The 27,311-nt window shown below is 36.6% G+C and overlaps 1 protein-coding gene across 3 annotated transcripts; it reads left to right on the top strand.

The window, feature by feature from the left end:
* Positions 573 to 7,180, top strand: LOC109820777 (putative serine/threonine-protein kinase). 3 transcript variants are annotated; one of them, XM_020386975.1, is made up of 8 exons: positions 573 to 630; positions 715 to 775; positions 3,397 to 3,532; positions 3,639 to 3,754; positions 3,828 to 4,038; positions 4,451 to 4,686; positions 5,487 to 5,639; positions 6,681 to 7,180. In XM_020386975.1, the coding sequence occupies exons 3-8, from the start codon at positions 3,463 to 3,465 to the stop codon at positions 7,014 to 7,016; spliced, it is 1,122 nt and encodes a 373-aa protein (XP_020242564.1). In that variant the 5' UTR covers positions 573 to 630; positions 715 to 775; positions 3,397 to 3,462; the 3' UTR covers positions 7,017 to 7,180. The 3 variants fall into 3 exon arrangements, with proteins under 3 accessions (XP_020242564.1, XP_020242562.1, XP_020242563.1); XM_020386973.1 differs by having other exon boundaries at positions 4,451 to 4,689; positions 5,489 to 5,639; positions 6,681 to 6,817; XM_020386974.1 differs by having other exon boundaries at positions 603 to 613; positions 4,451 to 4,689; positions 5,489 to 5,639; positions 6,681 to 6,817.

Below are 27,311 nucleotides of genomic sequence, written 5' to 3'. Positions count from 1 at the left end.
TATATATCATCGATTGTTTTTTGTGGCAATTTATCTACCTTAAGTTGTTTAAATTTGACACATTAGCTCTCTATTATGCAAACGTGAAAAATTCACTTGAAACTTTTTAGATAACATTCACTTGTTAATTAAAAAGTTTTGAACCATTAGTATATTGTAAATTTACTATTATCCCTATCAAAATTCTACTTTTAAATGTATCTAAATTCTATTTTTATAATAGAATATAAATAGATTTAATAATAAAATTTAACAAACTTATTAGTTATAGAGCTATAAAATTAGCATCGAATGTTAATATGTGCACTTCCGAATGAAAATTTTCACGTTTACATAACAATGTTAATATGTGCACTTGCGAATGAGAATTTTTACGTTTACATAACAGAATATACTAACATACTAATTATAAACAAACCAAAAGTATAAAAGTTAAGTAAAATAACTAGAGGCATGTAAGTGCCGAGTGAGTGAAACTAATGTCCGATAAACACGTTCTTTCTCTTTCCGCGTCGACTCATAGATAAAAATCAACGACCCTCCTCGTACTTATACCTAACTCTATTTTCCTACCTCTTCATTTACGCGGCTAACGTGCGCACCTCTCATTGCGGCAAGTCCCCCTTCTGGGTATTTTTGAATGCATCGATTTCTCTCTGAGATCTCATTTCTTTGCTAATATTGATCGATTTTTTTCTTTCCTGCGATGAGCAGATCCGGGAGCGAGCTGCTCGGCGTTGAGCTAGGGCGCACGGCTCTAACGTGCGCCATTCAGGTGATTTCCATCTCTGGGTCTTGTTTAAATTTCAAAAACTCCGTGTTTTTGCTTAATTAACTTCGTTGCGCATCTGCTAGCGTATTTTGTTTTGAGCTGTTCAGCTGTTAGATTTAGACTAAATTGTTTCCTCTTGTGCAGTTTTGAAAATTATTAGATGTATTTTTAAGAGAAAACAGTTGAAGTTTTGGTTATCATGGAGTAATTTGCGTTTATAAGGGAATTCAGGACTTTTATTGGGAAAAAGAGTTACTGAGATTTAATTCTAAAGATTTGACTATTCATGTATTTAAATGTAATGTTCTGGTGTTATTACTAACAAAAGGATTTTTTTCCCTACCCAGAGTGTCATGCCTTGGTGAATAATGTGAGAATATAAAATATAACCCTCAACACAACTTCGGAAGTATTTTTTTATTATTATTATTTTCCCCCTTTTTTAATGGTTAGAGACTTTAACATGATATCAGAGTACCTTGGTTTGATTCCCATCGGCCACAAATTTAAAGCAGTTTCCCTAAAATTTGATTTTGTTGCATGAGTCTAGGTTTTAGCCCTTGAAAAGGGCACTCAAACATTGAAAAGGGCGCTCAACATGTGGGGGTCCTCACCACAACTTCGGAGTTTTTGCACAATAGTTAGCGACTTTAAAAAAATAAAATGGGAAAATGCATTTTTCTTTATTATAAACTCTTGAACACCACCTATTTCATATACTAATTGGCTTGCGATAACCGAGAAACTAGAATTGAAAGGTTAAGTCGTAACTTGATGCAAATAATTTTTATCCGTTACCAATTTCAGAAATAAATAAAAAATAGCAATAATCTATTTTGATACGGCTGCGGGTGCGGATATGGGTGCAGATACGGCCTATGGGACATGACAAAATTATAAAAGTTAGGATATAGGAACATGGCTATATACGTACATATTAAAGTTAATAACTTGTATAAGGTCGATATTTTTTTTCATTTACATATTATGAAAACTTAAATCCTAATAATATTTTTATGTTTCTTTTATGGAGTGGATTGTAAGTTGAAAAACCGCTTGTATTTTGAACTAGATATCCAAACGATCCTTTATAATCATACTTATGAACTAGATATGTGCTAAAGTCAACCTATTCTGAGTCTAGCGAGTTGCATAAATTTGAAGTGAAGTGTAAGATATATGTTCAAGAAGCGCATCATGTTTTAAGCTAAAACATGTGTTATATAATTGACGACATGTCTGAATAAATATACGTATATATTCAATCAGTATTCAACAATGTCCGACACGAACACAGATACAGGAAGTGTCAGACATGTATATAGGAGCCTAGATGAAGTGTTCGAGTAACCCAGGCTATAACTGTAAGCCTATAATAAATCTTGTCCCAGTGATTGTGATGTTTGTAGCAAAACATTGTGGGAGTATATTTAATGAGATAGCTATTTTCAGGCTTGCCATAACTGAAAAGTGAGAATTGGGAGTTGACTTGATGCCAATAAGTGCTTTATCCATCGTCAATTTAGGAAGTAAATAAAGAGATAGCTACAAAATGGCTTGTCATAGTCAATGTGATGTTCGTAGCGAAACATTGTGGAACGAATATATTTAAGGAGAGCAACTCAAGTATTTATTTCTGCAGGATCACATGGAAAATTTTACTTTGAATAAACTGGCACAGCATGAAGCACATCGCAAGCTCAGAATGCTTACCAAAATTGTGGGAAACACAAGAAAACTGGCTTTTGGTGAACAAATTGAATCAAACTACAAACTAGAAGGATGGTAATGATAAGAACTATTGATAGCTCCAATCAGGACCCTACTTAACCTATATATCTCATATTTAGCTGGTTGAAGGTGTATGATGGAAGTGGAAGAGGTTATGAAGACTTGGAAGTTGTAACAATATCCAGGTGGTCCTGAAAAGGTTGCAATCCAGAAAATTGTGGAAATAGGACTCTTAAGGCATCTTAACTGTTCACTGAAAGCCTGTCTAGATTGATGTTCAATAAACTCTTTTGGTTTAAATTACTTCAAGTATAAATATGGAGTGTTTATTCATTTTTTTGACTGCATAATAATATTGATCTAATGATTAGCTGTTTTATTACCCACATCTCTTACAGGGATGAGTTTTACAGATATTTCTAGAGTTATTTTCCATTGATGAGATCATATGTTGTTTCACTATAATTGGTCTTCACAAATTTGCGAAACACTTCTAAAGTTATCACCGAGAGTCTACAATAACTTGAGTGTTTCATGTGGAGAGATAGTCCTTAATTATGATTGGTGTATACGTGAAGTTTGATTGCCGATGCGTATGCATAATTTGAAATTGATGGCTTACCATCAATGTTGAATGGACACATGTCACACATCTATCCATGCAGCCATGTCCTTCTTTGGTCATCATGTATTATTCTAGAATCTTTGTGTATCATTATCTTGTGTTGCATCTTCATGTATATTTGAATGCATCTTATGAAGCATGAGAATCCTGCATTTTAAGTATCAGTTAAAATTGAATGCTTGTGTCTCAATTAGCGTGCTTGCACTGCCCATGTATTTTTGAAACTGGATGAATGCTTGTGTCTCAATTCAAGCGTTTGATTTTGCAGTGCTCCCATATTTCATATAAAGCAGCACTCAACATAGAAAGGTTAATCGGTGATTTAGTCAGAGTAATGAGTTGTTTCTCTTGCTTATTCAAGGGTCTGACAACTCCAGAGAAGAAAACTGTTCAAAGAGATGAAGGTACTTCTTGTAAAAATTGAATGCTTTGAGCCCTATATGATATGAGTTTTGCCTCCTCCAACCTTGTTTAAACTAGTGCTTACTTTTGATTTTGTTATTCTTTCAGATATTGCTGGTGTTGAAAATGTGAAGATCTTCTCTTATAAAGAATTGTGTAAAGCCACTAGAGAATTTAGCCCTGTCAATAAAGTTGGCAAAGGCGGTTTTGGATCTGTTTACAGAGTATTGTTTCTTACATTAAACTGCAGCAACACTAAATTTGAGCATCATTGTTAATGGGCTGTATTTGATGCAGGGAACACTTAAAGATGGGACAGTCATTGCTGCAAAGGTCCTCTCTCATGAGTCAAGACAAGGAATACGAGAGTTCTTGACTGAGCTTACTGTGATTTCTGATATAATCCACGAGAACCTTGTTAGATTGTATGGTTGCTGTGTTGAAAGTGTTCATAGAATACTAATTTACGAGTACATCGAGAACAATAGCCTTGCGCAGACTCTTCTTGGTAAGTTTTGTAAATGGGTTAAATTTACAAGACACCCTCTGAACTTTGGGGATTTTGTGCATAACCCCTTGAAATTCGCAAACAACTAAAATGCCATTGAGAGAAAAACAATCCCCAAATTTGTCATTTATAAGCAGCGTGCCCCCCTTCCCTAAACTGAGGGTTTTTTCTCTCAAGGAAATTTTGGTTATTTACAAATTACAAGCGGGGGTCCTAATAGAAAAGTTTAAAGTTCAGGAGGTTTTGAGACACCCAAAAATCCAAAGGGGTTATGAGAGATAAAAAAAGGTTCAGGGGGGTTATGGGCAAAACCCTCCAAAGTTTAAGGGGTTTTGTGAAAATTAACCCGTTGTATATCCATATGTCTAATCTATTTTGAAAGAATACCTTCAAGCTACTTTCATTTTCTTAGGTGCAAATCGTAGTAATATTCAGTTCAGTTGGAAAACACGAACAAATATCAGCATAGGTATTGCACGTGGACTTGCATTCCTTCACGAAGAAGTTCGACCTCCTATAATCCATCGTGATATCAAAGCAAGCAATATTCTTCTTGATAGGGACCTTACTCCCAAAATCTCTGATTTTGGGTTAGCAAGGCTCCTGCCACCAAATGCAACCCATGTTAGTACTCGCGTTGCTGGAAGCATTGTGAGTTTGATCCGCATCTCCTGCTCCATAAGTTTTATTCCCCCCCCCCCCCCCCCCACACACACACATTTGGTTCATTTGTTTGAGTATTTCACTGGTCCACAGTGTAATGATCATAGACTGGACCCGAGCTTCTTTATAAAGTTTGAAATGAATTCAGGCTAGGTCTATGCTTAGAGTTTAACTGTATGCACTGTCCGATAACATGCCCTGATTAAAGTGCGATATTCTTGTGTTAATCTTGCATTGGGCACTGTGCTTGTGATGGAACAACTGGCTTGGGTAGGAGCTTAATGCACCCTGAAAGCACCATGCTGCAGCTGCTGCCCTTGAACATAAGGGTAAATTGCAGATGGACCCCCTGTACTACTGCAGTTGCAGATAGACCCCCCTGTAGTTCAATTGTTGCAGATAGCCCCCACTGTGACATTTTTGTTGAAACTTTTGCCCACAGAAGGTTTATTTGTCCAAAAAAATTCTCCTTCATTTGGGGTAAAAGAATCGAAAAGAATTTCACTCGGGGGGTCTATACACAATTGGGCAATAGTACAGAGGGTCCATCGGCAATTAACCCCTTAAAATAAATGAACAAGAGATTTTAATTTCTTGAAAATGATTTATTCAAAATATATACTTGTGATCATGTGTGAGATAGCTTAGGCATCGATCATGCAATCTAGCATTTGAGGCACATGACAATGGAACGACAGAATTTAGGATGTGTAGTTTTCTTGGATTCCAAGATTAAGAGAACCTTCCTTCCCTAACCTTCTCTCTTTTTAAATTTTTTTTTGAACAGAGGTTACTTAGCTCCAGAATATGCGTTACATGGGCAGGTGACATGCAAGTCGGATATCTACAGCTTTGGTGTTCTTCTATTGGAGATAGTTTGTGGAAGATGTAACAGAAACACAAGCTTGCCTCATGAAGAACGCTTTCTTCTTGAAAGGGTAAGTTAATACTTATGGCATGTCTTTTTTATTTTACAAAATGATGGAAATTTCCTATACAAATGAGCTCCACATTTTTCCTGCCATTTTTTCCCCAATATCGTGTGCTTATGAAGGTTAACATTACATCTATAGAATCCTTTTTTTAATTAATGTCAACTATTGAGATTAGTCGTGGACTCCGAGTGATTTATGTCATCTCTGGTCTTAGTTTGCGACGGCTTAAGGATTAAACATTAGGAGGACTCAACATCTTTATTTTTCAAGAGGATTAGCTGTTCATCTATGATTTGTTTTACGCTCTTGCCAACTACTCAAATGAGTAACTACTCAAATGAGTTCGTTGAGCAAAATAATCTATTGATTATTCTACATATGTTTGAAAACAAAAAATAACACGTGCTTCTTTGTTGTAATTGTACTATTTATCTGAAAGAAAATACAACACCTAGCCTAGGGTAACGCAACATTGCTTGCCTGTTGTCGAAAAGAACCGTCATTTTTATCTATAATTTCCACTGCAAATCTAACAGTGTGAACAATAATCTCATTGATATTTAGTGAATTTTTTATGAGGTTAAGTAGCTATAAGTTTGCTTATAGATGGAAAGGGTAAAATATTTGCCAAATGACCTCAATAGGTATAGGATAAACATACTAAGAAAAGCTAAAGGGTTAATTGCGAATAGACTCCTATAGTACACTGTTTTTAATTTATTAGCCCTCTAATTATTTTTACAGATACACCCCCTTAGTGAATTTTTTGACTCTTTTACCTAGAAAGAAGAAAAGAGAAATAGTTTTTGACAATAGACCCGCTGAGGGTAACGACTCAAAAAATTCACTCGGGTGTCTATCTGCAGATATAAAACTAGAGGGGTCGCAAGTTCAAAACATTGTTACTACACAGGGTCTTCCGCAATTAACCCAAAATTAAAATGTGTTGATAGAGTTCATACGCTCAAAAATCTCAAAGATTTTTTGAGTTCTTGTTGCCAACATAATTGGTGCTGGCATCTTAATGGTCTTCTCGTGTTATAGACCTGGCTACACTATGAAAGTGGAGAGCTGGCAAAAGTTGTAGACACCTCCATAACAGATGATTTGGAAATAGAAGAGGCATGCAAGTTCTTGAAGATTGCTCTTCTGTGCACACAAGAGGTTGCCAAGCTTCGGCCATTAATGTCCACTGTGGTCACAATGCTGACAACAAAGATGGATGTGGAGTCTTCTCAGATAACCCGGCCTGGTTTGGTCTGTGATTTCAAGGACCTCAAGATTAGAAGCCAGAAAAATACATCATCCACCGAGTCTTCGGGATCACCGGAGACGACTCATGCTAATATGACTTTCACAGCAATAAGCGACAGAGAGTGAAGCAGTACTTGTGAAAGATTAGTTTATTGTGATCTATTATAGTATCTTATTGAGCTTGTTCAATTTCCTTGGGTTTGATTTTTTTTAATGGTTGTGGTAAATGCAGGCAATGTATATAGACACTTTCAGACGGTAATGATATTATTTCTATTGATGTTGATGAACCGCGAAACTTCTCAACACCACTTCATGCATGGTGTTGTTCTTAATGACAAAAGGATAAAAAGTAATTACACAAAGAATGGACACAAGGATTTACGTGGAAAACTCAAACAGGAAAAAACCATGGGTTAAGCTCGCATGATACTTCACTATAATGGAATCAACAAATTGGTACAAGGCACACACGACACACCCGACAACGCCGACTTTCACACAGCCCTCACACACGCTCCTTCTATATCAACTCAACACTAGAGATCTCTACAATATAATAGACTCTCCTTCACTCTAACTCTTTATACTTTTAAGAGAACAAGTGGAAAACTTGGATTACAACTCCACAACGGGAGTATGCCAATTTATAGGCTTTGATGAACCTTCTAGTCCACCTTTTCATCTTCCAAGATGCTTGGGAATACACAAATCTGTTCAGATTCGGATAAGGTATTTTGACTGACCATAACTCCATCAATGCTGCTCCGATTCTTGTGATTCAAAGCTTTGAGTAAACTATGTATGCACCTCTACAACTTTCATGCAGAGTTCCGAGTCAAATAATGACTGCACCATGCCCGAAAAGACCATGCAAAATTATATATGCATGCAGAAAACTGCAGCAATAATTGAGTTGGAAATCGAGTTAACTCCAACAATTTCATTGGTTGGATTTTTAATTGTTTTTTGGTTTTAGTAGTACATTGTTACTTCGAACTTATTAACCCTGCAGTTTCATTTTCGCAGTTAAGAATTCTTCGGTGAATTTGTTTTTCGCTCTTTTACCTTCAAATAGACTCCTTAATTTCAGCCTGGGCAATATCTATGAAATTTCACTTGGGTGAAAGAGTCTAAAAAGTTAACCCGGTGGGGTCTATCAGCCAAATTGAAACTAGACTTACTATGCTTTGATGTCTAACTTGCACACCTCAAATCTCTGTAAGGGTGCAATTGAGCGTTTGAAACCTGTTAAGGCTGGACCGCATTAGGCCATTTCCCAAAGCTTGCTCTGTGGAAAAAGCATTTGAGCTTGAGAATAAAACTAAATGCATAAACAACAAAAAGAAGCAGTTCATTTGCTTTTGTGTCAGCATTCTAAAAATGCTTGTGCTTGCTGGACAAGATTCTGTTAAGTGTGAATTATTTGCGAAGTGATGCGTGTGTTATCGATCTGTGGTCCTCAGAGTTGGCAGGATGGTCTTTATTAAGATTGAAGCTGCAAGGTTACATAAAGCAAAGGCCACTTGAATTACTGTAGAAAGAGAATAACGCAGAAAAGTTTTCTGCGTATCAGAAACAATGCTGGCTTTTTATGTACGTGTCTGTGTGTGGGGGCTTTATTCGATCATAGGAAAGAATCTAATATATGATGTCTCTTTGTTGTGATTAATTTGTTCGTAAGCATACTTGGTTGGATAGTGGTTAAGTACCCTTTTCCTCGCTCTCAATTCAAAGTGCTTGGTTGTTTGTTATACTTATTTGATTGTATTTGAGATTATGAAATACTAATATGATACATGAGATTATGATATGAGAACAAAGGTGATATGGTCTTTTCCTGGGGGTTAATTGCGGATAGGCCCTTGTACTACTGCCCAATTGCAGATGGACCCCCTGTAGTTCTGTTGTTGCATATAGGTTTCTGAGTGAAACTGTTATGAGGATGTTACTCTTATATCCTCAGTAACATAGGAAATTGTTTTTTTTTTCTTTTTTTGGCGCCAAATAGACCTACTGAGGGCGAAAGAGTCAAAGACATTTTACCTTGGGTGCGAAACGATAGAACTGCAGTCGTGTTTGTTGGCGCCGCAACTGTTCAAACCATGGCAAGTAGTTGCGCAAACAGGTGAGCTTTTATATATTATTATACTGGGTCTGATTTGTTTATTTCAACTCACTGAACTTGAAAACAATTCCAACCTAGATTGGAAGTACGTTTGTCACATTCTTCATGAACTTTGGGTTACCTTCTGAGATGCCGCAGTAGGCGCTTGGTTTTGGACTACTTAAATTTACGCTTTTTTGTCCCTAAAATCTACAATGTTACGGAATTTCCTTCCAATTTATACACTTACGAATTTGTCCCCAAATCTCTCATATTTGGTTTTCTGTAACAACAACAACAACAACAAATCCTTTCCTAAATTTATCAGGTTGGCAACATGAATTCTGTTTTTCTATTCAGTTTTATTTTGAATCATCTCCTATGTTACTTTTAACATTATTATATTTTTTCTTAATTGCTTCTAACTAAGTTCCTTAGACCAAATCATCTTTTCTGACCGGTGCACATGAGATGCCTCAGTTGTACATAACCAAACCGCCTCAACCAATTTGCTCTCATTTCTTATTTTATCTTTTAGTATATACCCACAAGTAGGACTGTCCAAAAAGCCCGTGACCCAGGTGCGGCCCGAAAGTAGGCGAAGCTCAAGTTTTGAGCTTAGGTCTCTAGACCAAAATCCAAACCAACCCGGATATGATGCATCTGTATATTTTTAAATAGAAAAATATAGGAAAATATGGATCCTGATGTTTGAACTGGCCATCTCTATGGGAGCTTTAAAGCTACTAAATATTCAAACTGGTTTTGTTATGTTTGGTGTGGCTTCTGTTATTATTCTACACACACACACATAGCCCGGAATTGCCTGGACTTGGACCTGAGCTTGGGCCCTGCCCGGTACACCTAGTTTCTGGTCCGTGTTGGGTCTTTTGCGAGGCCGAAACCTAGATTTCCTAGCTAGACCGAGCTGGTCTGAATGAACACCCCTACCCGTAAGATCATCTTAGCATTCACATTTTTGCTACATTTGTTGTTTGCTAATGTTGTTTTTTAAGTGTCCAATGTTCTAATTTATAAAGCATTCTTGATCTTAGAAGTATTCTATATAATTTTTTCTTTAGTTTCATGGATAATCTAAGATCACAGTAGTCTCTCAATGCACACCGCTATTTTAACCATCCTGATTTGATTCGATGGATAACATCATTCTCAATCTCATCATTGTTCGGTGGAAAATTTGTAATAAGAAAATAAAAGAATTGAATGTTTTATTCCCTCTAACTGATTTAGAGAAAGAATGTTTACAACTCTCTCAACCTCGAATACAATTTGAATTTCCTGATTACAAAAGAGAAGAAGATCGAGGGAGATCCTCCCCTTTATTTAGGTCTGGGTTCTTCACGGTGGCGATGAAATGTCTCCCTCGAATGCTCGCGTCGAGCTTGCTTTCTGTTGACGATCCGACGTTTTGCTTCACTAGAACGATATCTTCTCCTCACGATTTGATGCTGTAGAGAACTTGCAAAGCAAGTTTTAGAACTCTAAACAAGTTTAGAAGAACTTACAGAGCAAGTTTGAAACTCTTAACGAGTTAGAGAACTCTGAGCGAGTTATAACTCTATGTAAGAGTTGATTGATTTAACCGAAAATCGGTTTGTAAGCCAAGTTTGATAAAAGCTCCAAGAACAACTCCGAGGATCTGAAGATTGTCGAGATCCTTCTTTTGCCAAGAAGTCTTTTGCCGATCTCCAAGATTTCCAATCCAGAAAAAGAGAGAGAGCCTTTTGATCTCCAAAATTCCAGATCGAAGATCCCCAGAAAAAGATCCGAATTAAGCTGATTTTAGCTATTTATAGGGCTTTTTGGGGGTGTAACTGCCCCCTAAAATCTCTCCTTAATGGGGTATAACCGATCTCATTTCATGGAAAATGGTTTTGAAACCGTTCATGTAGTTTAAGGGGTGTAATCCCCCCTAAAATCATGGGAGAACGGTTTTAGAACCTTTTAAATCGTATTTGAATGAGTCAAACGCAAAATCTGCATTCTGGGCACGAACACTGTGTTTTGGGACTGAAACGCAGAGTTGGGACTTGTGTTGGCGGCTGAGAACGTACAGGTCGCGCTGCATTTTGAATCTGGACTACAAGGCTGACCCTTGCGTTTCGAAGTTGGAACGCAGCTCTTGAGCTTTGCGTCTCGTTCTAGAACACATCTACGGGCTCAGCATTTTTCTTCTAGGAGTTTGGAAGGCGGCCACGAGCTATGTGTTTTGAATCTGGGACGCAGAGGTGAGCTCTGCATCTGGATTTGAAGAAACCGTCAATTTGTAGTCTCTTTTGCTAGAGCGTTACAAAGACCGTCATCTTGTAATCTTCTTCTTGGCTCCATAAAAATATGAGAGTCGTCAGATTGTAACTCCCGATGTTGATTGTGAAGGCTGTTGATTAGACTTTTTATTATATGTTACGAAGATCGTCAGATTATAACCTTCATCGATCTACGTAAAAGTTTTCAAATTATAGCCTTGTGGAAGTCGTCAGATTATAACTTCCATCATCGGTATTTGATGGTGGATCAACTATCTGCAGTGATTTTTAGACAACCTACAGAACCCCCTCTAAAGTTTTTGAAAGTTCGCAGTTGACTGGGACGAATTTTTGGAATACTTTGGATCTCAACTCTGATCTTAGAGCTGTTGTTTCCTTGTCATAAAGGAGTCGTTCTCTGCACTCGCTTCAAAAAAAATCTTGGTTGAAGGGACACGCAGGACCCGTATGAAGGTATGCGTTATAATACTGCTTTTGGAATGTAGGGGTGGACCCCTGTATTTTGAACTTAAGACGCGGGTCTCACCCTTACGTTTTAAATTTGGAACCCAGATGTGACCTCGGCGTTGTGATTTTTGCAACGCGGGTCTGACCTCGGCGTTTTGACTTGAGACGTGGAGGTGGCTTTCATGCTTTTTTAACTAAGTCTTTGAGACTTATCTTTAGCTCATCTATTTCAAGTCTCGGCTCACATCCATTAAGCTGGTGGACCTACAAACATGCATAGGATTTTTGGCAAACCCTCAGTCATCAACGGATTTGATAAACCTTTACCGATTACCGTTTGAGTCGGGCTAGCATGTGAATTATTTAAATCCGTTTCACATGTAACGTTGTTCTAAGAGAATGAACCCTCTTAGACTTGATGCTATGATTTTGAATACTAAGAGAATGAACCCTCTTAGACTTGATGCTATGATTTTGAATACATAGACTTTGTTATTTTCACGAGAAAAGACTAACCGGCCCTCTTAGACTTGATGCTATGATTTTGAATACATAGACTTTGTTATTTTCACGAGAAAAGACTAACCGGCAACGCATGTTAGGGTAGACTTATCTCTAATTAGGGATCGAGATAAAGACCCCATGCGTGTAAGGCATGGATTTTAGCATTATTAATAACGACCTAGCACGATGTTGAATACGTGGGCTTTGCTATTTTCACGGGAATGCGCTACCCGACAACACGTGCTAGATGCAGACTTATCTCTATTTAGGGAACGAGATAACATCCCATATGCATGAAAGACATGAATTTTTGGTGCTACGATGTTGAATCCGTAGACTTGGTCATTTTTGCGGGAACGGACCACCCGGCAGCATGTGTGAGGTGCAAACTTATCTCTATTTAGGGATCGAGATAAAGTCCCTCATGCGTGTAAGGTATGGATTTTAGCGTTATTAATAATGATCTGCCACGATGTTGAATACATGAGCTTTTGTCCTTTTTATGGTCAAAGACTAATCGGTAACGCGTATTAGACGTTGACTTATCCCTACTTAGGATTCGGGATAAAATTCCTCATACATGCGAGGTATGAATTCAGAGATTATTAATTTAATGATAATCACTGGCTACGATATTGAATACGTACACTTTGTCATTGTTTCTTCATGTGTTATATTTTTACTTGAAACACTGAAAGAAAGTTAGAAGTGCCAGATGTGTAGTATTAACTTGGCATGAATTTTCACTTAGAGTAAAATTCAGAAATTTTCTTCATTATCACTAGGATAATTACAGAAAATCTTTAATCCATTAGGGATTTTATAATGAAAACTTGTTATTCTTGTTGAAAAAGGATTAACAAGTTCATTGGGGAGGTTTGACTGTTAGAGGTGTGATTTTAACCTAACATTATTTTGTGGGCCTATCGCTCTATTGAAGAGAGTCGATAAGTTAATTTGATCGTCAGAGGTGTGTTATTAACTTGACGGGTATGTGGACCTATCGCTCTATTGAAGAGAATCGATAAGTTGATTGTCAGAGGTGTTTTGTTAACGTGACAAGATTGTGGACCTATCGTTCTATTAAGATAGACGATAAGTTAATTGTTAGAGGTTTGGTGTTAACATGACATGAATTTATTATGATCGGAGTAACTTTTTGGACTTATCATCCTATTGAAGAGGATTGATAAGTGGATTTTATCAAACATATGATATTAACGTGACAGGAATTTGTTACGATTGGAGCAACTTTGTGGACTTATCATCCTATTGAAGAGAGACGATAAGTTAATTTTATTAGAGGTGTGATATTAACGTGACAAGTTTGTGGACCTATCGCTCTATTTGAGAGAGTCGATAAGTTGATTTTGTCAGAGGTGTGATATTAACGTGACAAGAATGTGTTGCGATTGAAGAAACTTTATGGACTTATCATCCTATTGACGAGGATTGATAAGTGGATTATCAGAGGTATGAGGTTAACGTGACAGGAATTTGTACTTGTGATTTGAACAAGATTTTGAAGACTTAGATTATTGCTGGGGAAGATTGCGATTTGAGCAATTTTGAGGACCTATCATCCTATTGACAAGGATTGATAAGTTGATTGTCGGATGTGTATTGTTAACGTGACCAATTGGGAGTGACGTAAGTTGAATTTATACTTTGTGGGGATGATGATCATCAGAAGTGTAATGTTATCCCGACGAGGTGAAAGATTCGTTACTCTTTATCTAGTGGATTTTAAGTAACCAACCACCGGTCTTGATTAAGACTTAACAGGGGAATAAAAATGGGTAGACAGGGCATATTGCATTGTGGGCCACTATCCATCAAGTCAGAATAAAGGCCCTTCACCTGGTAGGCCACTATCTGACGAGTTTGACTATCAGAGGTAATTGTTAACGTGGTAGTTTTGATGGACCTGCCATCCTATTGAAGAGGATTGGTTTTCGTGGCCGTAGTATCTTCCCTTTTTGACTGAGAAGATTGTGTTTGTTCCCATTGCTCAGGTTGATCCTGCTTACTTTGTTCTTCAGCTTTGACCTTAGCAATGATTTTTTGAGCCTGTTCTCCTTGAGAGATTAGTTATCTCTAGGAACGGTATTCTGCAACTCCCATTCGGGCTAGGAGCTTGGTGTGCAAGTTGTGCCGACAGGTCTCCACTAAGGTAGACTGTGTCATACCTGACGAACATCTAAGAGCCATGCTTCAGAATCTCTTGACAAAGGCTTTGATGGACTCTCTCTTCTTCTGCTTAGTGGCGAGAAGGGTATGAATGGAGACTTCTGTATCCTCTTCAAAGAATCTTGACAGGAAGAGTCTCTCTAGATCCGCCTACTTTTGGATACATCCCACAGGCAGTTTCCTGAACTATTCAAACGCAACTCTCTTAAGGGTGCCAATGAACAATCGAGCTAGTATGGCGTCGTTTGATATCACATTCTCAGTCTGTGACTTGAAATGATAGATATGTTGGTTCGGTGATCCCGTGCCATCAAAAGTTTATAGCGTTAGGACCTCAAATTTTAGAGGATAAGGGATCTTGGAGCTCGCTTCTGTTTGCAATGACATTGAGACGGGCTCCCAATTCTTCCATTTTCGCAGACTGGAGATTTTACTCGTTCTCAGTCTCTTCTTCGGGGGATGATTTTACGTGATGAGTTTCTTGCTCAACAGTCTCATTCACTCTTTGTTTCTCCTTTGATATAGATGATCCTCCTTTCCGGGAGGATTCCGGTCGAGGTTGTGACTCAGCTTTCTGGAAATTGGCTCTATTTGCAATGATCTGAGCCATCATATCCCGAAGTTGATTGATGGTTTCCTGCTGTGCTTGGAGCATGGCTTCCTGCTCAGCAACCCTCTTTGAAAGATATTCAGAATTTTCTGCCATATGGACGAAGCTCTCAAGCCCAACGAAAGAGCTTGATGATTGAGGCTCTGCAATGGTTTAGTGTTCATCCTTGGAATTGGTTCCTCTGGCTAATCTTTGATAGTTAACCGGAGGAATGGCTCTCGTCCGAGTCTGAGTGTGTCGGTAGACTGCTTCAAATTTGTTAACGATTTCTCTGGTCGGTAAACGACTTGTCTTAGAGTCATCAGGACTAGGACCTGAGGCTTTCCCTCTGCCGATCACATTGATAGTATCTCTAGGATACCCGGTCTCTAGATACTTCTTCTTGTGCAAACGTCGTCGTTGGTTGGGCAAGGCAACGTTTGTTAATTCGTCGAACACCAACGGTTTGACCGCATATGAGCACCAGTGACATCCTAAGAGGACCGTAGGAATCAGTCGTTCACATTAAAATGAACGAATGACTCTTTGCATCAGTCTTTCTCTCGACAGTAATTCCAACAAGTCAGAGACTTAGGATGAACCTCTCACAGAGCGTGAGGGTAGAGATGGAACCCCCTGTCCATCAGTGGATGTGACTGGTTCTTGGCAAACATGAAGTTTAAATCCATGTTGATCTTTTTGAACACGACGAATCATATCGCGTTCCGAAGAAGGAACAAGAGGGTCGTGTTTAGCTTGATTAACTCAAGACCAAAGTATGCGTTTTGGTGATGAAACGCAGTCCTGGGATCTGCGTTTTGCTGATGAAATGCAGTCTTGGAGTCTGTGTTTTGGTTCTGAAATGCATGCCTGAGAGTTACATTCTGTTTTGGAAACGCTTCCTTGAGGGTTGCGTTTTGGCTCAGTAATGTTCCCTTGAGGTATCCGTTTTGACTGAATAACGCGCTCCTGAGAGAAGCGTTTTGGCTGAATAACGCGCCCCTGAGTGCTGCGTTCTGCTTGAGTAACATACTACTGGTAGCTGCGTTCTGCTTGAATAACGTACTCCTGAGAGCTGCGTTTTATTTGAATAACGCACTCTTGAGAGCTGCGTTTAGTTTGGTTCATGCGAAGCTCTTGTTTAGGCTCATGAACGTGTGTCTCACGTTTCATAGTAGAAACATAGAGCTCAGACTTGCATTTTAGCTCACAAACGCGAAACTCGTGTTGGCTGAGAGATCGGTTTTCTTGGAGTTGTGCTTGTCATCAAGATCTTCTCCTTCGTCAAGCGGCCGTTCTTCTTGGCCTGTTTTAAGGCCTTTGCAGCGATGTCGTCGGCGTTGACAGAGTTGGTCATTGCAATGGGCCTTTCGTAACCTGATACCCGTCGCTTTGGCACGGATGTAGAACCTTCAACTCGGTGGACGAGTTTGACAGAAGCTGAGCATACTTCTTCGGAGGAGGGGCTGTTTGAGCACTCTTGGCTAAAGGAGAAGGCTTCCTTCAGCATATGAGCAATAGTTAGAGCTTTAGTCTCCTTGAAGACTTTGCGGATCTTGTGCATAGCCTTGGGGATATAGGATCCGAAGGAGAATAACTCCTCATACTTGGCTTGATCGAACTCGATGATCAAAGTTTTCAACGGTCGTTCCAGCGAGCTTGATGTCGTTCCAGCGGAGTCGCCATCTTATGTTTGATGGAAAATTTGTAATAAAGAAAATAAAAGAATTGAATGTTTTATTCCCTCTAACTGATTTAGAGAAAGAATGTTTACAATTCTCTTAACCTTGAATACAATTTGAATTTCCTAATTACAAAAGAGAAGAAGATCGACGGAGATCCTCCCCTTTATTTAAGTCTGGGTTCTTCATGGTGGCGATAGAATGCCTCCCTCGAATGCTCGTGTTGAGCTTGCTTTCCATTGATGATCCGACGTTTCGCTTCACTAGAACGATATCTTCTCCTCATGATTTGACACTGTGGAGAACTTGCAAAGCAAGTTTTAGAACTCTGAACAAGTTTAGAAGAACTTACAGAGCAAGTTTGAAACTCTTAACCAGTTAGGGAACTTTGAGCGAGTTATAACTCTATGGAAGAGTTGATTGATTTAACCGAAAATCAGTTTGTAAGCCAAGTTTGATAAAAGCTCCAAGAACAACTCCGAGGATCTAAAAATTGCCGAGATCCTTCTTCTGCCAAGAAGTCTTGTGCCGATCTCCAAGAATTCAGATCCAGAAAAAGAGAGAGAGAGCCTTTTGATCTCCAAAATTCCACATCGAAGATCCCCAGAAAAAGATTTGAATTAAGCTGATTTTAGCTATTTATAGGGCTTTTTACGGGTGTAACTGCCCCCTAAAATCTCTCCTTAATGGGGTGTAACCGACCCCATTTCATGAAAAATAGTTTTGAAATCGTTCAAGTGGTTTAAAGGGTGTAATCCCCCTAAAATCATGGGAGAACGGTTTTAGAACCTTTTAACTCATATTTGAATGAGTCAAATGCAAAATCTACGTTCTGAGCACAAACACTGTGTTTTGGGACTGAAACGCAGAGTTGGGACATACGTTGGCAGCTGAGAATGCAGAGGTCGCACTGCATTTTGAATCTGTACTGCAAGGCGGACCCTTGCGTTTCGAAGTTGGAACGCAGCTCTTGAGCTTTGCGTCTCGTTCTGGAACACATCTACGGGCTCTGTGTTTTGCTTCTGGGAGTTTGGAACGCGGCCACGAGCTATGCGTTTTGAATCTGGGACGTAGAGGTGAGCTCTGCATCTGGATTTGAGGAAACCGTCAATTTGTAGTCTCTTTTGCTAGAGCGTTACAAAGACTGTCATCTTGTAATCTTCTTCTTGGCTCCTTGAAAATATGAGAGTCATCAGATTGTAACTCCCAATATTGATTGTGAAGGCTGTTGATTAGAGCTTTTATTAGTTGTTACGAAGATCTTCAGATTGTAACCTTCATCGATCTACGTGAAAGTCTTTAAATTATAGCCTTATGGAAATCATCAGATTGTAACTTCCATCATCGGTGTTTGATGAGGGATCAGCTATCTGCGGTGATTTTTAGACAACCTACAATCATCATAGCAAATAACGAATCCAGAATAATGAAAGTGATCACTTTTAAGAAATATCATCAATATGCAATATAAGCTCTTTTGTTTTTACAGTTTTGTCGTATTAGTAATTTTCTAGCCTTCAATTTGCTATATCACTAATATCTCTCTCGTTAAGTTAATAAAATTTTCCTATAAAAAAGTTTATAAGTTTTATTTATTTATAATTTTTAAATTAATTATACATAAGTCTTCTTTGTTTTTCACCTTTTTCTATTTCTCTCTATCTAATTATAAAATAATAAAAATTAACTAATGAGAGAAACATTAGTGGTATTGGAAATTGAAGGGTGATTTGGAACAAATTAGCAATATCTAAAGTTGCAACTAAGATAGATATGTCAGGTATATATGTAAAAAATCTTTAATAGGGAAATGTTTATAAACAAGGGTGAATTTCATGTAAACCCGAGGACTTTGTTCATCTCACATGAACTCCTGAACCTTATGTGCTCTAACAGCATCGTTCGAACATCAATTTTTTCTTACTAGACCACCACAAGTAATTTCCTAATAGTTGAAATTTTCTTAAGAGAAACATTCTAAGCTTTGTTATTTGAAAATACTAAGCTTTGTTATTTGTCATTTACAGGCAACATATCCCCCCCACCCCCCACCAAAAAAAAAAAAAAAAAAAAAAATCCCCCCCCCCCAAAAAAAAAAAAAAAAAACAAAGTTTTGAATTTTTTTCTCTAAATGATTTTTTTTTCTTTTTCTGTAACTTTGATTTTAGGCTATCTAGTGAGAAAAGTTTGAAGTTCAGGTGGGTTTTGTTAGGCACCCTAAGGCAATCACCTAAAAATTTGGCGAGGTTTAATCCTAGCCCAATTCTTTTCTAAACCAGTCTATAGTTGGACCAAAGAGGTGTTGTTCGTGTTGGGATTTTTAGATCTCACAAAAACCCTGAAAATCACCAAACGCAGTAAATAGAATCACACAAGATGTAACGTGGAAAATCCTCAACAGGAAAATACTACGAGATCAAAATCAATACACTATCACCTCCAAATTACAATCTTTTGCATGGACAAAGACTGTCAAACCCTCTCTCTCACAATACCCTTGAACCCGGTTACACCCTCTAAAACCCTGATTACAAGAATATTATCTCTCTCCTTCTCTCTACTCTCCTTGGTTTTTCCTCCAACAATAGAAGAATATATATATAGGAAAACCAAAATCCTATCTCTAGCCTAACTTCCTAATCAGAATAGGATTCAAACTCCTAATCATGATGAGACTCAATCTCCTAATCATGATGTTGGTCTTTTTATTTTGATGATGTTTAACAAACAATTTACTCCTAATGTTGTTTGTCCAGTGTTTGTATTTTTGTATTTATTCTAGGCAAACAACGTGTTGGAGGATGGATGGAACTGCGCATTCACGGTCATATCAAATGGAGGTTGGTGAAATTGTGGAGTGAAGCCTATGCAATTCAAGTTGAAGATTCAAGTTCAATCTTCATCCGCAAAGTGTACCAAGTCAAGCTTATTGAAGATCAAGAATGCTTGGGTAATTTAGTTTAGGTTTTATATTATGTGTGTTAGTACTTTAAGCTCAATCATATACACACATACACATTTTGGTTTTGTATAAATATAGTTATATATATACATATATGTTTTGGTTTAATAGTTTTCAAGTTTTACTATGAAACAATTGAATACAATTAAAATATATTTCTTGTTTCATACTTATATGCATATATGATTTCATCAATATCAATTTTATTTAGTTCAATGAAATAATGTTTTAGTGCATTATATGTGTATTTTGATAAAATACTATATTCATTGTTTATAGACTTCATAACAATAGTTTACATCTTTCTTCAAGTCTATAAAATCATTTTATATTGTTTCAAAACATGGTTAAGCTAAAATGTCAAAACTCATATGTTTACATTTTTATGTTTTGGACTATTTTACAAAATGATGATATTTTTTATTTGGGAGCTCCTTTCTAAAAACCAGTTTTTGTAGCATGTGTATTATCATGTCTACAATCATTTTCCAAAGTTTTATATTTTTTGGAATTTATTTGATATTTTAAACAAGGTTTTAAAATAAAAAAATCAACTTTCAAACTGTTCTGTTCATGTACCAGTTTGCGGTCGACCGCCACGGTCGACCGCCACGGTCGACCGCCACGGTCGACCGCCACGGTCGACCAACTTTCACGGTCGACCGCCATGGTCGACCGTCAGCTCAAATTTTCCCACGGTCGACCGCCAAAGTCTCTGAAAAATTCTCAGCTTCGAAAGTGGCTCGCGGTCGACCGCGAAATTTTCACGGTCGACCGCCGTTCACTCTAACGACTATTTTTATACAGAATCTGATTTCTGATTCTGTGGGCTTTTTGGTCTTTTGTTTGGAGTTTTTGGTTGATGTTTTGGGAGGCTATAAATACCTCATTGATCTCAGTTCTCTTAGAAAATCCAAGAGGTTTAACAAAGTTTTAATCAAGGGTTTAAGTTTGTTTAAAGTGTGTTTATAAGCTTTTAAGCATTTGAGTGTTTCGGTTTTGTGAATAAATTCCACAAGAGCTTGAGGAGGTCATCTATTTGGTGTTTGAGCATCCAACTCTTCTCTTTCTACTCTTGATCTATTGAGAAGTTTTCTAAACTCAATCTAGCTTTATATTTTATATTGTTTGATTGTCATTTTATTAAGCTAGTTTTAATATTGAGTTTAGTTGATTTTATTTTCTCTTTGTTTACACACACACAACTATTGAGCTTATTGTATTTATATTCATAGTATAATTGGGTTGTGGGTTTGTGTAACTTAGAGAGTGAGCTTATAATTCGTTCTCATCCATTGTAGAGAACAAACACTTTGTATTATGCTTATTGTGAGATTCACTTTGTAATACACTTGTACACCGAGAGAAGTGTGTGGCGAGAGTCGGGGATCTTCCCAAGAGGAGTGGCGTCGATTGACGAACCTTAGGAGAGGTTGTAACCGAGCACTTGAGGGAGACACGTCTAGTTCAACACTTGAGAGGGTGTAGAGTGGGATTACAAGAGTGTGTTAGTTGTAGAGTTTTCGGTAAACTAGAAAACCGTATTGTGTGGTGTAAACGTTATTCGGGTAAACGTAGAAAACTCGGTTGTGATAGTGGATTTCTCCCCGGGAGTGGGAAGCGGAGACAAAGGACGGAAGGTCCGAACTCCGTGATCATTTGATTGTGTTTGTGTGTGCTTTGGCGTTCATTTATATTTGTGCTCATTGCTCATATCTCCATTGTCTCATTAGTTAGTTTGTCCACTTCTTTGTTTACATTATTTACCCTTGTGTTGTTTATATATCCTTGCTCATATATTTGTAATATCTCATTGCTAGGATATGTTCATTAGTTCATATTACCTATCCTAGCTCATGTATCTTGTTGTATTTCACACTTACTAGGACAACTTATTATTAGTTTTAATTGGTATAAAATTGGATTAGATTAGCATAAGACCCTAATCACCCCCCCTCTAGGGTCTAACAATTGGTATCAGAGCTTGGTGTTCTTTGATTTAAGGACTAATCGCCTTGATTTGAAGATCCAAGTTATCGTTTTTTGTGCTAATCTAGTTATGATTATATTTGTCTTGCTTGCATATATTCACATATATATCATGAATATAAATGTATTTCGTTTAGGCTATAATCCAAATATTGCTCCAAAATATAAAAATTTCCCTTATGCTCAATGATGCTCTAAATTTAAAATATTTATTGAATCTAGAAATATTGACTTATGAGAAGTAATTAATTGTGCTTACATTGTGCCCACATTGGAGAAATCCAAGTGGAGCGATCATGATAATAAAATGTTTACAATGAACAAGCTTTTGTTAGAATTTTTGCTTAATGCTTTTGACTCATCCTTTTCTAACAAACTTGCTCATTTTGCTAGTACTTACAAACTTTGAAAATTTATTGAAGCACATCAAGGGGACTTGGAGGCAATCCGACAAGCTTTAGAGGATTCTTCTTCAAGTTCATGTGGAGCATCATACACACAGCCACAAGAGGAAAATTCTTGTGTAGTAAGCGATTCCGATAATGATTTATCTATTGATGAACTCGCTTGTGCATATGAGAAATTATCGCATGCCTACACTAAATTGCAAAATAATTTTATTGATCTCAAAAGCAAGCATGTTAGTTTAAAATCCGATCATGAGAAGCTAGCCTCCAATTTTGATATCATTTCTCAAGAAAATGTTGCTCTTAAAGAAATTAATGATATGTTAAAATTGGAAAATAAAAAATTGACTTCATTCATTTCTAGCTTAACTCATGCTAATAAAGATGCCATGCTAGAAGTAGAATGCATTATAAATAAATTTGATTCTTTTAAGAATAACCATACATGCTCTACTTCTATTATCAATGATGTTGTGACCAATAATAAATTGAATCTTGCGAAAAACCACATATCATGCTTAGATTCAACTTTTAACACATGCATTGATAATCATAAGAAACTTATGGACAAGTGTGCTAAATCTAGTACTATAACTTATAAATCACCTACACACTATGCACACTTGTATAGCAAAGTTTACAAGTGCTCCATTTGTGGTTGTAAAGGCCATTTAGCTAAATTTTGCTATGATGCATAAAAACATAAGAATATTAATCCTTCTTGTGCATCTCATAAAGTTTCTTCATCACATGTTAACACACATGCACCAATTGTACATCATAAGCATGCTAATGTGTATCATTATGATCTTTGTGGTCGTTTTGGTCATTTGGCCGAATATTGTTTTAATTTAAAAAGAAAATCTTATTTGCCAAATGATTCTAGTAGACCATATGTTTTTAGATGTGATGTTTGTGGTAGATATGACCACTTAGGAAGTTTTGTTTTGATAATGTTTCACATTTGCAAAACAATCTTAAAAGATCATCTATGTTTGCAAATGTTTCCCGTGCAAGAGCTAATGGTCCACAAAAACAAATGGATCTCTTTCATTGCATAAATTGTAATCGAAAGGGTCATTTGAATGAATATTATTTTGACCGTGTTAGTGCACCATATGTGCCCAAGAGGGTTCATAACCCTAGGGATTTGAGCTTAAATGATAGGGGTCATGTTCCTAAACCTTTTGGTACCAAGAATACTTGGGTACCAAAACAAATTTGTTTTTAAAACCAAGAATTTTAGTGTTTTCATTTTTCTTTTTTCTTGGTTTTGAAAATTATGCTTTGAAAATTTTGAATATGAAAACAATTTTTTATTGATCAATTCTTTTGTTTTCATAATTATTAGTTTCGATTTTGATGAGAGGTTTATACTTATATAACCCTCCGGATTTATTGGGTGTTTATTCCCAAATCTTATTTACCGGGTACTAAAAGTCCTTATATGGATTGTTACAAGCTTAAGAGCTTGATAAATTATTGCCTCTCTTGCATTTTGTCAAAAATCTTGTTTTGATTTGTTTCTTTGAATTATACTTCACTTATATGATGATATTTATGTGTTTGTGCTTATGGATCATCGATGTGTGACTTATAATGCATTCTATATGTGGTTTGATCAAGTTCTACAAAGAAAGTTCTATTTATTGATCAAACATTGTTTTTGAATATAAACTTTGATTTATGATTTCTTTTGGTTGATTCGTTTTCATTTGAAAATTTTTTGCATGATTCTCATGTTCCTCTTCTTTTGGTTTCATAAATCTATTCTTTTATATGGCTTTTATATTTTTTTGTGTTAATGAGACACTATTTTTATTTTGACATATTTATATGTGTTCTCATTATCTTTTTGTATGTGAGTTGTGTTTAGCATGTTTCTTGCTTGCTCACATATGTATGCCTTAGCATTCATTTCATATATTCATTAAGGTATTTTGATAGGGGGAGTAATCCCTATATCTTTCTATATGTTATACTCACCCATGCATATTGATAGGGCGAGCTTTCGCTCTCTTCATCCCTTTGTCCCCTTTTTAATGTTGTCAAAGGGGGAGAAATATTATGAGTATATTCTTTTTGTTTATATGCATGATATATTATACTTTGTACTCATTTCCTTTATGCATATATCCTTTTTGTAAATTGTTTGTCATCATCAAAAAGGGGGAGATTGTTGGCCTTCTTATTTTGATGATGTTTAACAAATAATTTACTCCTAATGGTGTTTGTTTAGTGTTTATATTTTCATATTTATTCTAGGCAAACAACGAGTTGGAGGATGGATGGAATTGCGCATTCACGATCATATCAAATGGAGGTTGGTGGAATTGTGGAGTGAAGCCTATGCAATTCAAGTTGAAGATCCAAGTTTAACCTTCATCCGCAAAGTGTACCAAGTCAAGCTTATTGAAGATCAAGAATGCTTGGGTAATTTAGTTTAGGTTTTATATTATGTGTGTTAGTACTTTAAGCTCAATCATATACACATATACACGTTTTGGTTTTGTATATATATAGTTATATATATATATACATATATGTTTTGGTTTGATAGTTTTCAAGTTTTACTATGAAACAATTGAATACAATTAAAATACATTTCTTGTTTCATACTTATATGCATATATATGATTTCATCAATATTAATTTTATTTAGTTCAATGAAATTATGTTTTAGTGCATTATATGTATATTTTGATAAAATACTATATTCATTGTTTATAGACTTCATAACAATAGTTTACATCTTTCTTCAAGTCTATAAAATCATTTTGTATTGTTTTAAAACATGGTTAAGCTAAAATGTCAAAACTCATATGTTTATATTTTTCATGTTTTGGACTATTTTACAAAATGATGATATTTTCATTTGGGAGGTCCTTTCTAAAAACCATTTTTTGTAATATGTGTATTATCATGTCTATAATCATTTCTTAAAGTTTTACATTTTTTAGAATTTATTTGATATTTTTAAACAAGGTTTTAAAATCAGAAAATTAACTTTTAAACTGTTCTGTTCATGTATCAGTTTGCGGTCGACCGCCACGGTCGACCGCACCTGAGTTTTTACCTGCGGAGTCAAACAGAAACTTTCACGGTCGACCGCCACCGTCGACCGTCAGCTCGAATTTTCCCACGGTCGCCTGCCACGGTCGACCGCCACGGTCGACCGCTAAAGTCTCTGGAAAATTCTCAGCTTCGAAAGTGGCTCGCGGTCGACCGCGAGATTTTCATGGTCGACCGCTATTCACTCCAACGGCTATTTTTGTACAGAATCTGATTTTCGATTCTGTGGGCTTTTTGGTCTTTTGTTTGGAGTTTTTGGCTGAGGTTTTGGGAGGCTATAAATACCCCATTGATCTCAGTTAAGAGAGTTTTAAAAACAAGTTTAAGAAAGTTTTAATCAAGGGTTTATGTTTGGTTTAAGTGTGTTTATAAGCTTTTAAGCATTTGAATGTTTCGGTTTTGTGAATCAATTCCACAAGAGCTTGAGGAGATCATCTATTTGGTGTTTGAGCATCCAACTCTTCTCCTTCCACTCTTGATCTATTGAGAAGTTTTCTAAACTCAATCTAGCTTTATATTTTATATTGTTTGATTGTCATTTTATTAAGCTAGTGTTCATATTGAGTTTAGTTGATTTTATTTTCTCTTTGTTTACACACACACATAACCATTGAGCTTATTGTATTTACATTCATAGTATAATTGGATTGTGGGTTTGTGTAACTTAGAGAGTGAGCTTATAATTCATTCTCATCCATTGTAGAGAACAAACACTTTGTATTGTGCTTATTATGAAATTCACTTTGTAACACACTTGTACACCGAGAGAAGTGTGTGGCGAGAGTCGGGGATCGTCCCAAGATGAGTGGCGTCGGTTGACGAACCTAGGGAGAGGTTGTATCCGAGCACTTAAGGGAGACACGTCTAGTTCAACACTTGAGAGGGTGTAGAGTAGGATTACAAGAGTGTGTTAGTTGTAGAGTTTTCGGTAAACTAGAAAACCGTATTGTGTGGTGTAAACATTGTTCGTGTAAACGTAGAAAACCCGGTTGTGATAGTGGATTTCTCCCTTGGAGTGGGGAACGGAGACGTAGGACGGAAGGTCCGAACTCCGTGATCATTTGATTGTGTTTGTGTGTGCTTTGGCATTCATTTATATTTGTGCTCATTGCTCATATCGTCATTGTCTCATTAGTTAGTTTGTCCACTTCTTTGTTTACATTATTTACCCTTGTGTTGTTTATATATCCTTGCTCATATATTTGTAATATCTCATTGCTAGGATATATTCATTAGTTTATATTGCCTATCCTAGCTCATGTATCTTGTTGTATTTCACACTTGTTGGGACAATTTGTTATTAGTTTTAATTAGCATAAAATTGGATTAGATTAGCATAAGACCCTAATCACCCCCCTCTAGGGTCTATCACATGATATATCTCTAACCCTATCTAATTCTCATGAAGTTATACAAAGAATCAAAGACAGAATCCTAACTTGCCCGTCAAGTTAACTGGCCTCTAAGAAAACTACTGGGATTGGGCCTAGCCTTCAAACCCGTATCCGGCTTGGAGTTTGAATTGGTACCTAACATATCCTCCCTCGACGAAAAATCTCTGAGTATCTCATCAGCTTCAAAAAAACTCACTCTCTTCTTCTTGTTGATGCGGCATAAACATATACCCAAAAATTGTAAGTGCACATTCAATCAAGTTATAGTATAAAAAGTTATCGATTCCACGAGGAAGGTGTTTTGTAGGAGAAAATTAAAATTGATTCTTATGTTGTGTGCGTGATAATTAGGAGTGATGAGTGAATATGATTATAGAGAGATGGAGAGAATAAAAATGGTGTGTAAATAGGCGCAAAATGTAAGTGAGAGTGAGTGTGACAATGAATGAATGATTTTCACAAGGAGAGATGAATAAAATCAAGAATCAAAAAGGAAAATCAAGAATAAAAATAAAATTCAAGAAAGTAAAGATGATGGATTCAATTAAAGATATGAGTAATCTAGAATTGAATCCACTTCTTAGAAAAGGGTGATTCCCTAGAGGGTTCTAGCCTAAAGGCGAATCAAAGAAAATAAAAATGAACAAAAAGAAAAATTAAACCCAAAAGGGTTCTAGCCTCAAGGTGAATAGTGCAAGAAATTAAAATCTAACTACAAAATAAATTATAAAATCTAAACTACAAAATAAATTGCAAGAAATAAATGTAAGAAAATAAATCTATTCTATAA

The sequence above is a fragment of the Asparagus officinalis genome, chromosome 8 (genome assembly GCF_001876935.1).
Source record: "Asparagus officinalis chromosome 8, Aspof.V1, whole genome shotgun sequence".
Taxonomy (NCBI): domain Eukaryota; kingdom Viridiplantae; phylum Streptophyta; class Magnoliopsida; order Asparagales; family Asparagaceae; genus Asparagus; species Asparagus officinalis.
The sequence above is the reverse complement of the archived record's forward strand: the minus strand, read 5'-3'. Positions and strand labels throughout refer to the sequence as shown.